The sequence below is a fragment of the Quercus lobata genome, chromosome 4 (assembly GCF_001633185.2).
Source record: "Quercus lobata isolate SW786 chromosome 4, ValleyOak3.0 Primary Assembly, whole genome shotgun sequence".
In the NCBI taxonomy this organism is placed as follows: domain Eukaryota; kingdom Viridiplantae; phylum Streptophyta; class Magnoliopsida; order Fagales; family Fagaceae; genus Quercus; species Quercus lobata.
Genome location: NC_044907.1, coordinates 84,165,585 through 84,180,235, shown reverse-complemented (window position 1 = coordinate 84,180,235; position 14,651 = coordinate 84,165,585). Strand labels below are relative to the sequence as shown.

At 31.6% G+C, this 14,651-nt stretch overlaps 1 protein-coding gene and 1 pseudogene across 1 annotated transcript; both read right to left on the bottom strand.

Moving 5' to 3' along the window:
- On the bottom strand, window positions 1-1,034 carry LOC115985991 (annotated as a pseudogene).
- A 3,552-nt stretch (window positions 1,035-4,586) lies between these two features.
- LOC115985990 (defensin-like protein 156) lies at window positions 4,587-13,886 on the bottom strand. Its single transcript, XM_031108862.1, has 3 exons — window positions 13,832-13,886; window positions 7,298-7,429; window positions 4,587-4,675 (listed from the first exon to the last, which is right to left on the bottom strand). The coding sequence occupies exons 1-3, from the start codon at window positions 13,884-13,886 to the stop codon at window positions 4,587-4,589; spliced, it is 276 nt and encodes a 91-aa protein (XP_030964722.1).
- Between the last annotated feature and the right edge of the window lie 765 nt (window positions 13,887-14,651).

Sequence of the window (14,651 nt, the reverse complement as noted above, 5' to 3'; positions counted from 1 at the left end):
CTAATCAAGAGCATTTGGTCCAGAACAATAATTAACCACGCGATTCCAAACCCACTGAACTAAGAACAACATCTGATCCCATTCATGTTAAATGCACGACCATCCTCACCATTGAGTAGTTGTCCTATGTAGGACCCACCACCACTGGTACCATAGATTCCTTTACACAAATCAGCTATCTCTAATTTGAAGTTCAGGTCTTGCCCTTGCCCGCTACCGTAGTAGGCGTTCAGTAAAGGGTTTGTTGCCAACTCAACAATCTCATGCCCAATCATGCTCACCATGCCATCCACACCCATGTTACTGTTGGGTGACTTTAGTGGCTTAAGCCCTGGGATATAATCTGGTACGACGAACGGGTATGGACAAACGCCTGGACAAAGCTTCTGAGAGTTCCCCATCCATGCGAATGGGAGCGTGTACCCCACGACTGACGATAATGTAAAATAGTGGAACCCACAAACTTGTCCACAGAAATCCTAAACAACCACGTCATCAGATGTGAGCAAAAGATACAAACCACTTCTCGCGTTCACCAGTAATGGTTTCAACCTGGCTATTACGGCGCTCTTAATCACGCGCTGAATGGCTAAGCGCATGAGGGACTTTCTGTACGAGTAAAACCGGCCGTTCTTCTCCTATCCTAAACGCACTGTTCTGGAATTGTTTGCACCTGTTTTGTCCGTGTACAGCTATACGGTACTCCACCACCCTAAGACCGAAGGGTGCCGAGAATTGACGGCTGAGATCGAGTTGATGAACTCTCGGATGATCTTCTTTTGGCTACGTTGCCACATGCCATACCAAATTGCATGGATGGTTATGTTGGCGGTTAAGACAAGTCCCATGTGGTATTTCATGTGGACAAACTCCAATGATGAGGTCTCGAATTTCTTGGAGTCTCAGAAGATTGAATCTAATTGAGCCTTGGTTTTGTTGTGGGGCCATGGGCGCCATGCAATCATAGGGCTCAAAAAGAGGAGCACTGTGACGACGAGGAGCATCGGATACAAGGGAACAAAGCCCTGGCGCATTTTAATTTTAGTGAGAGTGAGAGAGTGAGTGTTTTCTGTGTTTTTGAGTTTTTACACAATATAGGCTACAAAATCTGGAGTAAATGAGACTGAGGTTTATATATAGTGGGGGATTTGACTTTATGGTTTTGTTTTCGAAAAATAGTTTTTTTTTTAAGTGTTTTTTGAAATTTTTTTAAAAAAGTATATTGTAGAAATGGAGTGTGGGTCAGTCAGTAATGTTTAAATAATTAAATTCCCTCAATTCTTCTACACTACTTAAACTTACAATTCGTAATTTATCATAGTATCAAAGCACAAGATCCTTAATTAAAACCTTGTCTTCACCCTACTTTTCATTTAAATTAAAGGGGGAGTCGAGAGGAAGTGTTAGAATTATTAGATAAATAATTACATTTACCATTTCCTCTAACCCTAACCATTGATAAATTTATTTTAAGATCTTAATGCATAATTTTTATTTGTTATATTTCTTATTGCACTCCTTTTTTTAGCGCATCATCTAAAACACATCAAATATATATATAGATATATATATATTTAGTTATAAAGTAGTTATTTCATTTTCATTTTCATTTTCATAGCTCTCGATTTTGATTTGGACTTGATACAATTTTTTTTATTTCATTTCAATTAGGGTTCATCCAAATTATTTTGGTGATGTACGATTATCTTATACATTTGATATATGTACCTATCATTTTTCTTATAATACGTGGATATCATGCAACTGTGAAATACATATTTTGTAAAAGATGATAAATATCTCGCTTGTATAAAATATTTTCAGTAATGGATGAGTAAGTTATGCTAAAACTTTGTATCAATAATATACTCTTTTTAAGCACACATAAGTTCATGTGTTATTAGCTATGCGTTTATTTGAGACTTAGAGCATAAAAGAATATTTTAATTGATTCATTGGGTAACAAAAATATGTAAAAATTCATAAAATTCTACTACATGAACCGAATAAGCTAATTATATAGCTTGAAAAACGAGTCCTATACATGTTTTGGTGGAAGACTTCCTTTATTTTGTTGTACAATAACCTCACAAGATCTCTTCATTAAAAAAAAAATATCTTGTAGAAATAAAACTTGTCTCATTTTCAGCTAAACCTATGCTGGTTAATATATCTAACAACTCCGGGCAAACCTTTCCTTTATAGTATATCTAAATAAGGGACCTATCTAGTATCTACTCTTCTTTTTGCCATTTTCTAAACTAGCTTTATTGGGACCTATCTAGTAGATGCTCTTAGAGCATTAGTATTGGTGATGCTAAAAAGCTAAATAGCTATTTTTAGCACCACCCTATACAAAAAAATTCGATACGTTAGTGGTGATATAGGTAAAATTTTTACCTACTCAGCTATAGTGCACAGCCATAAATAGCTATGCAATGTAGCTCAAAAGCTAAAATCAAATAATATATTTTATTATCTCTCTCATTAAAATAATATATATATATATATATATATATATTTCTCTTGTTCCAAAACAGCTTTACTTGGTCCTGTCATCATTGTTCTGAAGATGTTCTCACTGGTACCACATTTGTAGAGTCAAAAGGGTGTAATCATTCGTAGGCTGAAGCCCTTTCCTTACAAGGATAGCCATCATGTCCCATGGAAGTACAATGTGGTTTTGATCTCCACTCGAACTGGAAAGGAGGAGGTTTGCTCTAATGTCTCTTTAGGTCTATCCAAACTCACTAGGAGTGGTCAATATTATACTCTCAAGGAACTAGAAAAGAAGAGGAAAGAGATTGGCAAGTATACAGCCAAACCAATCAGGAATAGGGTCACCACTAAAGAAGCTGAGGAATTCTTGAAAACCATCCAAAAGGCTTATTATAGTGTGATCCAACATTTGAACAAGTCTCCATCTGAGATTTCTATTTTGGCACTGTTGTTATCTTCCGAGGTCCACCATGAGGTTCTTTTGAAGGTATTGAAGGAAATGCATGTTCCTACTGGTATTACAAATTCCTCTTTTGTTGGTATGATATCATTGATGTTAGCCACCAACCAGATTTCCTTTTCAGATGACGAGTTACCTCCAAAAGGTAAAGATCATACCTTGGCCATACATATTGTAGTCAAGTGTGAAGACATGATTGTCACAAGGGTGTTAGTTGACAATGGATCAACCTTGAATGTCTGCTCGATGGCCACTCTAGAGCACTTGAAGGTGGATATGTCTCTTATTAGGCCTAGCACCATGATCATCAGAGCCTTTGATGGCACACACCAAGAGGTACAAGGCGAAATCAAACTAATGGCTGAGATTGGCCTAAGATCCTTCATGGTTAACTTCCAAGTGATTAAGGTGGATTCCCCATACAGCATGCTTTTAGGGAGACCCTAGCTACATGCAGCAAGTTCAGTCGCATCTACCCTCCACTGGAGACTTCATGTTCGGGAATCAGTTGATTACCATTCTAGCTGAAGAGCCCATGACTATCTTCTAGGAGACATCGATCCCCTACATCGATGCTAATGCTTTTCAAGAGGCATCTTTCCATAGCTTTGAACTAGTCTCCCTGATTCATAATGCTTCAGAACCCGAGTCAAGATGGCTTGCAGCAGTCTTGATGGCCATTAAAGAGATGCTTAAGTTTGGCTGTTAGCTAGGCCAAGGGCCCAGTGCCGTAGGACATGGGAGCCCTGCTCTCATTGAACTTACAAATAACAAAGGAAGATTCGGTCTAGGGTACGAGCCCACTCATAAAGAACTCTTCTAAGCTTCTAGAGGAAAGAAGAGGAAGTGTGCTAGCCAAGGTATGTCTATTCCCCATATCAAGACCATTTCCCGGCTCCGGCCAAAGTCATTATGCCAAAACCTTTCAAAGAATTGCAAGATGAGGAATTGGATCTAGGTTGCATCATTCAACTAGATGAATTATGATTTTTTTTTCCTATTTCTTGTAGAGTTAAGACTTCATTATGCCTTTTTGGGAAAGGAGTAGGTGAACATCTATTTTTATAAATACCTTTTAGGTAGACATGGCAAAACGGTCGGGTCGGGTCAATCGGGTTTGCGGGTTAATCGGGTTGCAGGTCGGGTCGGGTTTACTCGTATTTTTCAAACAAGTTTTTTTTTTTTTTTTTAATTACAAAAAAAATCAATGACAACCTGTTTAGAGAGAATGAATAAAATCAATTAAGCAAATGAATTGCACTTAATGCCACTTGTTAATATCCTTCCAATTCTGATAGTTTTGAGCATGACAAAAATTATTTATAGTCATAAATTCATGATGGAAAAAGTCTTAAATATTAATAGTTCACTATCAAAATGCATATAATTACAAGTTTACATCTTCAAAAAAAGATAGATCTTAAAACAAACAAAACAAGTAAGCCAGCAAAGTAGCAAGTTATCGGTCTTCAATAGTACACATGTTCCTGTTGCATTTAAAATAATAGTAAAGTTAGACTACTTAGAAAGATAAACTAAACAAAAAATAAAATTTTAAAATAAACATAACATATTAAGTAAAGAAGAATAAGTAAATATTTTATAAGAATTACACATCAATCTCAATCTACTCAATGTTGGTAGCAGATTCAGCACTGCAAATATTCATACTTGCAGATTGTTGCTCAAGTTGGCCAATTTCGTCAGCATCTTCATCTACAATATAATATTTTAATATAACTTAATGTACCGTGAAAGCAAATCAATAAATAATTAAAATTGTATAATTATGACTATAAAAAAATTAAATTACCTTCAAATCCATATAACCAACTTTTAGTACACAACATAGCTTCCACATTCTCAAGTAAAAGACGTGATTGATACAAAGTATGAATTTTTTTCTCAGTGCTAAAACTTGATTTAGAAGCAATAGTGATTATCGAAATGCTCGAGATCCCATGCGCAAGAGAAAGACTGAAAGAGTAGAGAAACTGGGAAAGGAAGCTTTGTGGGTTTCACTGGTTTGGTTTGACTCAACTTTCAGCTTTGGTCCTTTGGAATTTGGACAATGCACAACAACTCAACTGAATCTTGAATGAGATTTTTTTTTTTTTTTAAATGGTTGTCTTGACTAATGAGTGATGACTCTTGACAGCCTTGGCCCTTGTGTAACGTGTTGTAAGCAATTGGCATTGGCAAGCATAGAAGCTAGGCTAGCTAGCTCTTATTGGTTTTTTTTTTTTTTTTTTTTTTTTTTTTTTTTGCTTGGTGTATCGTGTTGTAGGCAATTGGCATTGGCAAGCACAGAAGCTAGGCTAGCTAGCTCTTATTGGTATTTTGATTTTTTTTTTTTTTGCTTGGTGGTACTTTTGATGAATTAAATAGTCATTCTCTATAATATATTAATATTAGTTTTGGTACTTTGTGCTTTATGCACGTAGTATCAAAATGTAATTAAAATATTTTTTTAGCGAATTTTTTTAATAGATTGGGTCATGGGTGACCCGCAAAAAAATCGGGTCGGGTCACCGATCAACTCGTTTTTGCTTTGGGTAAAAAAATCGGGTTCAGGTCGAGTCATGACCCGCAAAAAAATCGAGTTGGGTCACCGGTCAACTCGTTTTTTGCCTCGGGTAAAAAAAATCGGGTTTAGGTCAGGTATTTTTCAGGTCGGGTCAAAAAATTCTAACCCGTTTTACTATGTTTACCTTTAGAGGAGATGGTGATCATTAAGTTTTTATCAAGCTAGTTTCTATTAAGAGGTTTTGTCATATTCTTTTGCCTACTAGTCTACAGTTCTTATAGAATTTAGCTTTTGTGGAACAATTGTAGTTATTGTGTGTTACATATTTTGCTTCTACACTCCTATGCTGCATCAAATGGCCAAGCTTTCCTTTTTCCATTTATTCCTATTTGATTTCCTTGTTTTTACTGGTAAGGCTTTTTTAAAAAAAAAAAATTAGAAACAGAACATCATGAACTTTATTGTCATGTTGGTATATGAGAAGTTAAGTATTATTTATGCTTAGAGGAACAAACTCTATTTAGACTAAGAGTGTATAAGAAAGCCTTGTTCTTTGGGTTAAGACATGTGCAACTGCATTACCTTGTCTAAAAAAATGAGGGAAGGGAAATCTCTACAAAAGAGCTAGCAAAAGAAGACTATATAAGTATTTATTTTATATATTTACTAATCTTTAACAAGTGGAAGAGTCTAGTTTATACACACACACATATATATATATATATGAATACAAATATATATTAATAATGACTTCATATAAAATAATATAGTTAATTTAATTAAATTATTTAGAGAATATGATTTTTTTTTTTTTTTTGGAGGAAATAGTGAATATAAAGCTTAATTTAATTAGTATATGAAAATATGGGCTTTTAAAAGCATATGTGATAAAATGATATGAAGTCATAGTCCAAGCTTATATTTTATTTTATATATGCTATACTAATACTAACCTCCTCACTTATGCAAAACACATGTTGTTGTGTGAGTGGCTTTGGTTTTTTATTTTTTTGACTAGTTTGAATGTAACTTCTTTTTTTTTTTTTCTTTTTTTTTGTGGGTGGAAGTTGTTGATCTTGTTATCATTTTTTGTAGTTGCAATTATGGTGCCTAAAGCCCATGCACAATATAGCACAATATTGAATCCCAATAGATGTGTCCTTTACAACTGTGGAAAGCACTGCTTTGAACAGTATAAAGGCACTGGACGATGCTTACAGAAAACAGGTGGCCTTAATCCTACTTATGATTGCAATTGTGACTATACTTGTGGCCCCAAACATGAACTTAAGAATTTTGCATATGTAATCAATAAATAGCAAATTGAAACCACTTCCACCCATGACACTGTCTAGAAATCCATGGACAGAGAGTTTGGTCAAAAGATTAGACAGAGCTTCCTTTCAATATTAAAAAAAATTTCAATGAGAAATTTATATGAAATATTTTTACCCAATTATGGCATTTTTCAAGTTTGCTGCAATTTTTTTTTTTTGTTTCTTTCCCCCTTTTTTTTTGGGTGTAGCGATTCCAAAAATGGGGAAAAGAAAAAAAAATGCAGCAAACTTGAAAAATGCCATAACTAGGTAAAAATGTTTCATATAAAATTCTCGGTGAATTTTTTTTTTAATATTAAAAGGAAGCTCTGTCTAATATTTGACCAAACTCTTTGTCCATTGATTTCTAAACTGTGTCATGGGTGGAAGTGGTTTCAATTTTCTATTTATTGATTACATATGCAAAATTCTTAAGTTCATGTTTGGGGCCACAAGTATAGACACAGTTGCAATCATAAGTAGGATTAAGGCCACCTGTTTTCTGTAAGCATCGTCCAATGCCTTTATATTGCTCAAAGCAATGCTTCCCACAGTCGTAAAGGACACAGCTATTGGGATTCAATACTGTGCTACATTGTGCATGGGCTTCAGGCACCATAACTGCAACTACAAAAAATGATAACAAGATCAACAAATTCCACCCAAAAAAAAAAAAACCAAAGCCACTCACACAACAACATGTGCTTTGCATAAGTGAGGAGGTTAGTATTAATGTAGCATATATAAAATAAAATAGCTTGCACTATTCATCGACTTCTCTATTTCCTCAACAACAACCAAAAAAAAACAAAAACAAAAAATCATATTCTCTAAATATATTTAATTAAATTAACTATATTATTTTATATGAAGTCATTATTAATTTAAATTTGTATTCATATATATATATATATATATATATAAACTAGACTCTTCCACTTATTAACGATTAGTAAATATATAAAGTAAATATTTATATAGTTTTCTTTTGCTAGCTCTTTTGTAGAGATTTCCCTTCCCTCATTTTGTTAGACAAGATAATGCAGTCACACATGTCTAAAGAACAAGGTTTCTTATACACTCTTAGTCTAAATAATATTGTAACTTCTTATATACCAACATGTTAATAATGTTCATGATGTTCTGTTTCTAAAAAATAAATAAAATAAAATAAAAACAAGGAAAACAAATAAGAATAAATGGAAAAATGAAAACTTGGCCATTTGATGCAGCATAGGAGTGTAGAAGCAAAATATGTAACACACAATAACTACAACTGTTCCACAAAAGCTAAATTCTATAAGAACTATAGACTAGTAGGCAAAAGAATATGACAAAACCTCTCAATAGAAACTAACTTGATAAAAACTTAATGATCACCATCTCCTCCTAAAGTGTATTTATAAAAAGAGATTTTCACCTACTCCTTTCCCAAAAAGGCATAACAAAGTCTTAGTTCTATAAGAAATAGGAAAACATAAAATCATAATTTATCTAGGATAAGGAAAAGAATATATTTTATCTATTTAATCTTATCTAATTTATTACTTCAATCTTTTTTTAGAGAAATTTATTATATCTAATCTTATTAAATGTATTACAATTGTTGAGTAATGCTATGATATTCTTTTCGTTGTGTCCTTAGCATTAATCAAAACAATTTGAAAAAAAGCCCAAAAGTCTTTTGTTTTTAAATAAATAAATTTAAAAATTATTGGCACGATTTTAAAATTATACATACTACCTCCGTCCCAATTTGTTTGTCCTCTATTCCATTTTGGGATGTCCCAAAATATTGTCCTATTTCTAAAAATAAAAATTATTAGTTTACTAATGTTTCTATTATACCCCTACTTTATTTTCAAAACAATTTGAAAAGAAAACTAACTAATATTTTTTTTTTTTTTTTAAATCAATTTAGTTGAGGCACCTTTTTAGTTGTCTCATTAAGAATAACTTTTTTTTTAAAAGCTGATAAATTTATTTAAGGATAGTTTTGTAAACTTATACATTTTTATAAGGCAGACAAAACAATAAATGATGTTCCCTTAAAAAGTTTAACTTTTCAAACAGGACAAACAAATTGGGACAGAAGGAGTATATAGCAAGAAAATTATATTACACTGTCCTCATAGATTTTGAGTTGTTTACCATAAAAATAGCTTTCAAAAATTATTTTTGTAATTTGTTTCCCATAATTAAATGCAATACAACAAGGAAAGAAATCCAAAATTACAATAATAATCACACCTAATTTCTTCCCATAAATGGCTAATTATATCAAATCTAATTAAATTATCACAGTTTGGAATGAAGTTCAAATGTCTTTTCTCTTTGGTATTGCTATGGACATAACAAAAACCATAATAATTTCATAACTTTCCTAAATTATATTGCCAACTCATACAAGGGCCCACCAGGATCTCAAAATTTTTAAATAATGTGGCATGCTAATTTGGAAATGTTTTTAACTTATTTTGGGTTTTTGTTTTGACCATAACATTTAATCTTCTATGATCTTCTAAGCCAAAACATTATGGTCTTATGCTTGATCCCAGCTATCATGAGCAATTTAAAGAATTAGCCCTATTCCCAAAGGAAGCGGCCCTACTCCCATGCTCATTTAGGTGTATCTATCAAGGATGCTCTTGTAACTAACATCCCACTCATAAAGGCTATAGATCACATTAAGAGTTTTTTAATATAAAACTCATCCTACATAATGTTATGAGATACATGCATTTACATCATAGGGACAGATAAGAGTACTTGTACTCAAAATTTAGTGCATGTTATACAAACTACTCTATGATTCATTCTTCCCTTTGAACCTAGTTCTTGGGATCTCCAGTCCCTAGGTAGGGTATCCTCATAGGTAATTTATTTTCTTTGGGCTTTAGTCTCATCCCCCTCAATGTACATCTAGACTTTCAACTCTAAATAAAGATTTCATCATTTCATTTATATGAAAGCTCAAAAGTCTAGGGAAACAAAACTTTATTTTATATAACAATATTATAATAAAAAAGTGCTAATATAAGATAGATTCATCTTCTTCTTCTTCTTTTCTAAACAACTAAAACCTAAGCTATTTCTTCTTCACTAGTTTAAGCTTAATTAGCTTTTTGATAGAATTATCATATACATGGCTAGTCGTAATCACATTCTTTTTTTTTTTTTTCATCACTATATATTCAATGTAGTAGCATGCTTTAACGTATGTGTTTCTAGTATAGTAGAAACCACTTTATACGAGATATATCATCATATATATATATATATATAGAGAGAGAGAGAGAGAGAGAGAGAGAGAGATGGGTTCAAGTTACACCTAGTGTAACTCTAAAGAACTACAACTTTTCTAAACCATTAGATTTAAGTAGATCTAACAGTCAAAAAAATGCACTCATTAATGCTGATATTTTGATAAGAATCTCATTTATTATTCTTATTTATAACAATCCATACCTATCTCTAATCCCAAAAATAGGAATACTTTTCTCTCTGCTCTCTCCTTCTCATCCACCACATGTTTCTCTCTCCTCCATTGCTCTTCCACCTCTATTTTCATAAGGTTCCACGGTTCCACCTCTACAGCCACATAGATTTAATGATCCTTAAAATTGCAATTCTATTCTAACTTGAAGGGTTTGAATCTGAAAAAGATATTCCAACTTGAAGAATAAAAATATGATATATTGTTGTATAACCACCCACCTTCTAGACTAAATTGGTTCTACAAGAATTTACAACGCAAGTGGGTGACAAATTCATGCATACCACATATTTACACCAAACTAGCTAGGCAAGGATGCACCATTAAGCAGTTTTGAAGAACAAATTTTTTTTTTTTTTCTAACAACTAAAAATGAGGCAGATTGTTATTGTCTTATAACTTCTCTCATGATTTTTAGAATGAGGTGTATCACCACAAAATCCCTCCAACCATGCTATTTATTGCACGAGAAGCCATTGGCACAATAAGGCTAGAAGACATAATTGTGGCATAACCATAAACAAGCCCAACAAAAGTTGCCCTGAAAGATGTCAAACACCAAATCCTAATTAATTGGAGCCCACTGTGCCTAAATATGGAGGTGGAACCTTATGAAAATGGAGGTGGAAGAGCAATGGATGAGAGAGAAACGTGTAGTGGATGAGAAAGAGAGAGCAAAGAGAAAAATATACCTCTTTTTGGAATTAGAGATAGGTATGAAATATTATAAATAAGGATAATAAATAAGTACCTTATCAGAATATCAGCAATGAGTGCATTTTTTTGACTGTTAGATCTACTTAAACGTAATGGTTTAAAAAGAGTCCAAATCTTATGTCCCACTTTTCCTGCTCCACTCTATGCTCCACCAATAAAAACTTGCCACGTGTTCACCTAACTAATTAAATACTACCATTATTGACTTATTAATACTACCATTATTAATTAATTGTAGTAATTAATTAATTAGGTGAACATGTGGCAAGTTTTTATTGGTGGAGTATAGAGTGGAGCAGGAAAAGTGGAACAGAAAATTTGGACTCGTTTAGAAAGGTGTAACTCTTTAAAGTTACACCAAGTGTAACTTTAACTCATCTCATATATATAGATATATATATATATATATATATATATATATTACTCTTGCTCTTGGTGGTTACCTTTTCACAAAATTTATCTCACTAAAAATTGTTTTTTCACCATTTCTCAACTCATAAATATATGGCAAGAGATGTAGATTTATTTGCATCTACATAGGAGCAGTAGTCTCTAACTACTAGGAACCATTCTTTGGAACAAAAAAATATTCATAATTTCTCAAAGTATAAGGGACTTAATATTTTTATAAAACTTTGGCATCATTATCCAACAATTGTATAAGAGGAATGTCTATTCATTCTCATTTTATTTTTGGCACAAATATAAGTGTCTAGCTCATACAAGGCACCATTGTAACTTTGTTATACAATAGGAATACCATCTTCATGTGATACCATTGTTCTCACTTAACAATAGGAGTGTACTTTTCACCATAAGACTAAACTTTTTCATATTTAGGCCAAAAAAATAATTTTTATCTCAATTCTCAAGATAATTCACATAGTTGAATCTTATCATCAATTATTTTATGAGTCCCGAAAAATATTTTTCAAATCTTTTTTTTTTCTTTTTCATGTTCCTCAATTTCAATACCCCACTATTTGACAAAATTCAAATGAAAAATGTGGCACATAAAATTCTCAATTATTTAAAGGCACATGAACTCTTCTCAATATAAGGTTCTTTAAAATTGAAACACCATAATTTATGGGGTTCATAAAATTCATGGCTTTTTTTCATTAAACCACATAGCAAACTATAATGGAAATTGCAAGTATATAGCTTACCAATTACTTCCCATATTTCTTTAACACCAGATTAGGAATTTCACAAATGCATATTCATTGTATTTCCAAATCTCAAGTAGATGTTAAATTATATACCACCTCATTTTTTTTTCCCCAAAATATAAATATATCAAAATTTGTTTCACAAATTCATTTCTAATATTTATAGTAGTTTATATAAATCAAGTCAGTTTTGCTCAAATGACTTTAACTACTACCAATAAAAAATTCAATACGTATCGACACGCATAGCATGAAATTAATTATATACTGTGCACACAAAATTTTATTCTTATATGGTAGCAATATATCGAATAAAGTAAGAGATATTTTACTGCAAACTCATAATTTCTTGCCTCTTAGATTGCCTTTCATTTGAGGGCTTGTTGAGATTTCTACCATTGAACTCCAAGGCTTCAAAATTAAATCTCCATGAAATTGTTATTCCATAGCCACCATTCCATATGCCACCATAAACAATTTATCGATTCATATATAATCAATGAATTCAAAGAAAAATCTAGAAAGATTTTATTCATGGACAAAAATATATATGTAGTAATTTCTCCAATTTATCAAATTTATATATATATATGATCACATCATATTTCCCGTAAACATTGAATCGTTTTTCTAAGAACAATAATTGACAGATAAATTGAATTTCATTATATTCAACATATCATATAAATGATTAAAATTCACATAATTAGATTTACCATAAAATTAGAGAACAAAGGAGTGATATTACCTCGATGATACTTCAAAGTTGTTTCATAACATTAGAAGCAAATTACCATTAATTCATATATATTTTTAGATGGTGAGGTTGAGGCGTGAACCAAGTCAACGGGGTTTCCAGTGTTGTAAACTAAAACATTGTGCATGCCGCCCCCATGATACAACAACTTAGCCACTTTCGCTGATTATCTTTACAAGTCTACACCGCTTGTAAGATATGAAGCTCTCAATATAGTACCTTCTTTTTACTCAGAAATAATGTAGTAGGGATATATATATTTTCCAGTGAAGAAAACAGACAAATAAAATATATAATAGTTTTCTATTTCATGAAAATATATTAGGATAAATGGTTGATTTTCTCTCTCTCCAACATGGCCGTACATATAGTGTTGTATATATAGAAAATATATGTGCCATAAGTCATTACAAACCATGTTTAATGGCATTAACATTTGAAATAACTTTTTCCTTTTGTTATTTGACTAAACGTATATGGAATTATAACCCGTTAAAACATTGAGCTATATATAAACGGAAACGTCATAACTTGCTTTTAATGGTCAAAAACATTTTTATTAGGAAATGTATTTGGTAAGGAAGTATTGCCATATACATTCAGCCACTAACCTTCTATTTAATCACTAATGTCATCAATGGAACAATTATTTCAAAATAACATTTAATAAAATTTAATATTTTTATCAAAAATAATCCAACAGATGATGTATGCAATGATGCTACTTGTCATTTTGTCAAAGAACAAGGCTTTCTAATACACTCTTAGTCTAAACAGAGTTTGTTCCTCTAAGCATAAATAATATTGTAACTTCTCATATACCAACATGTTAATAAAGTTCATGATGTTCTGTTTCTAATTTTTTTTTTTTTTTTTTTAAACCTTACCAACAAAAACAAGGAAAACAAATAGGAATAAATGGAAAAAGGAAAGCTTGGCCATCTGATGCAGTGTAGGAGTGTAGAAGCAAAATATATAACACACAATAACTATAATTGTTCCACAAAAGTTAAATTCTACCAGAACTGAAGACTAGTAGGCAAAAGAATATGACAAAACCTCTCAATAGAAACTAACTTGATAAAAACTTAATGATCACCATCTCCTCCTAAAGAGATTTTCACCTAATCCTTTCCCAAAAAGGCATAACAAAGACTTAGTTCTACAAGAAATAGGAAAACAAAAAATCATAATTCATCTAGGATAAAGAAAAGAATATATTTTATCTATTTAATCTTATCTAATTTATTACATCTAATCTTTTTTTAGAGACATTTATTATATCTAATCTAATTAAATGTATAACAATAGTTGAGTAATGCTATGACATTCTTTTTGTTATGTCCTTAGCATTACTCAAAACAATTTGAAAAAAAAAAAAGTTTTTTATTTTTAAATAAATAAATTTAAAAAATTATCGGCATGATTTTAAAATTATACATATATAGCAAGATAATTATATGACACCGTCCTCATAGATTTTGAGTTGTTTATCATAAAAATAGCTTTCAAAATTTATTTTTGTAATTTGCTTCCCATAATTAAATGCAATACAATAAGGAAAGAAATCAAAAATTACAATAATAAACACACCTAATTTCTTCCCATAAATGTCTAATGATATCTAATCTAATTAAATTATCATAGTTTGGAAAGAAGTTCAAATGTCTTTTCTTTTTGAATAATGCTAGAGATACAAATTATTTT

Bases quoted from the DNA above. Each gene is read 5' to 3' on its own strand.
- LOC115985990 (XM_031108862.1), bottom strand. From the start codon at position 13,886: ATGGCCAAGCTTTCCTTTTTCCATTTATTCCTATTTGTTTTCCTTGTT. The intron at 7,430-13,831 runs GTAAGGTTTAAA...CATTTTTTGTAG, and splicing joins TGTTTTCCTTGTTTTTGTTG to TTGCAGTTATGGTGCCTGAA. The intron at 4,676-7,297 runs GTGGCCTTAATC...ATTATATTGTAG, and splicing joins ACGATGCTTACAGAAAACAG to ATGAAGATGCTGACGAAATT.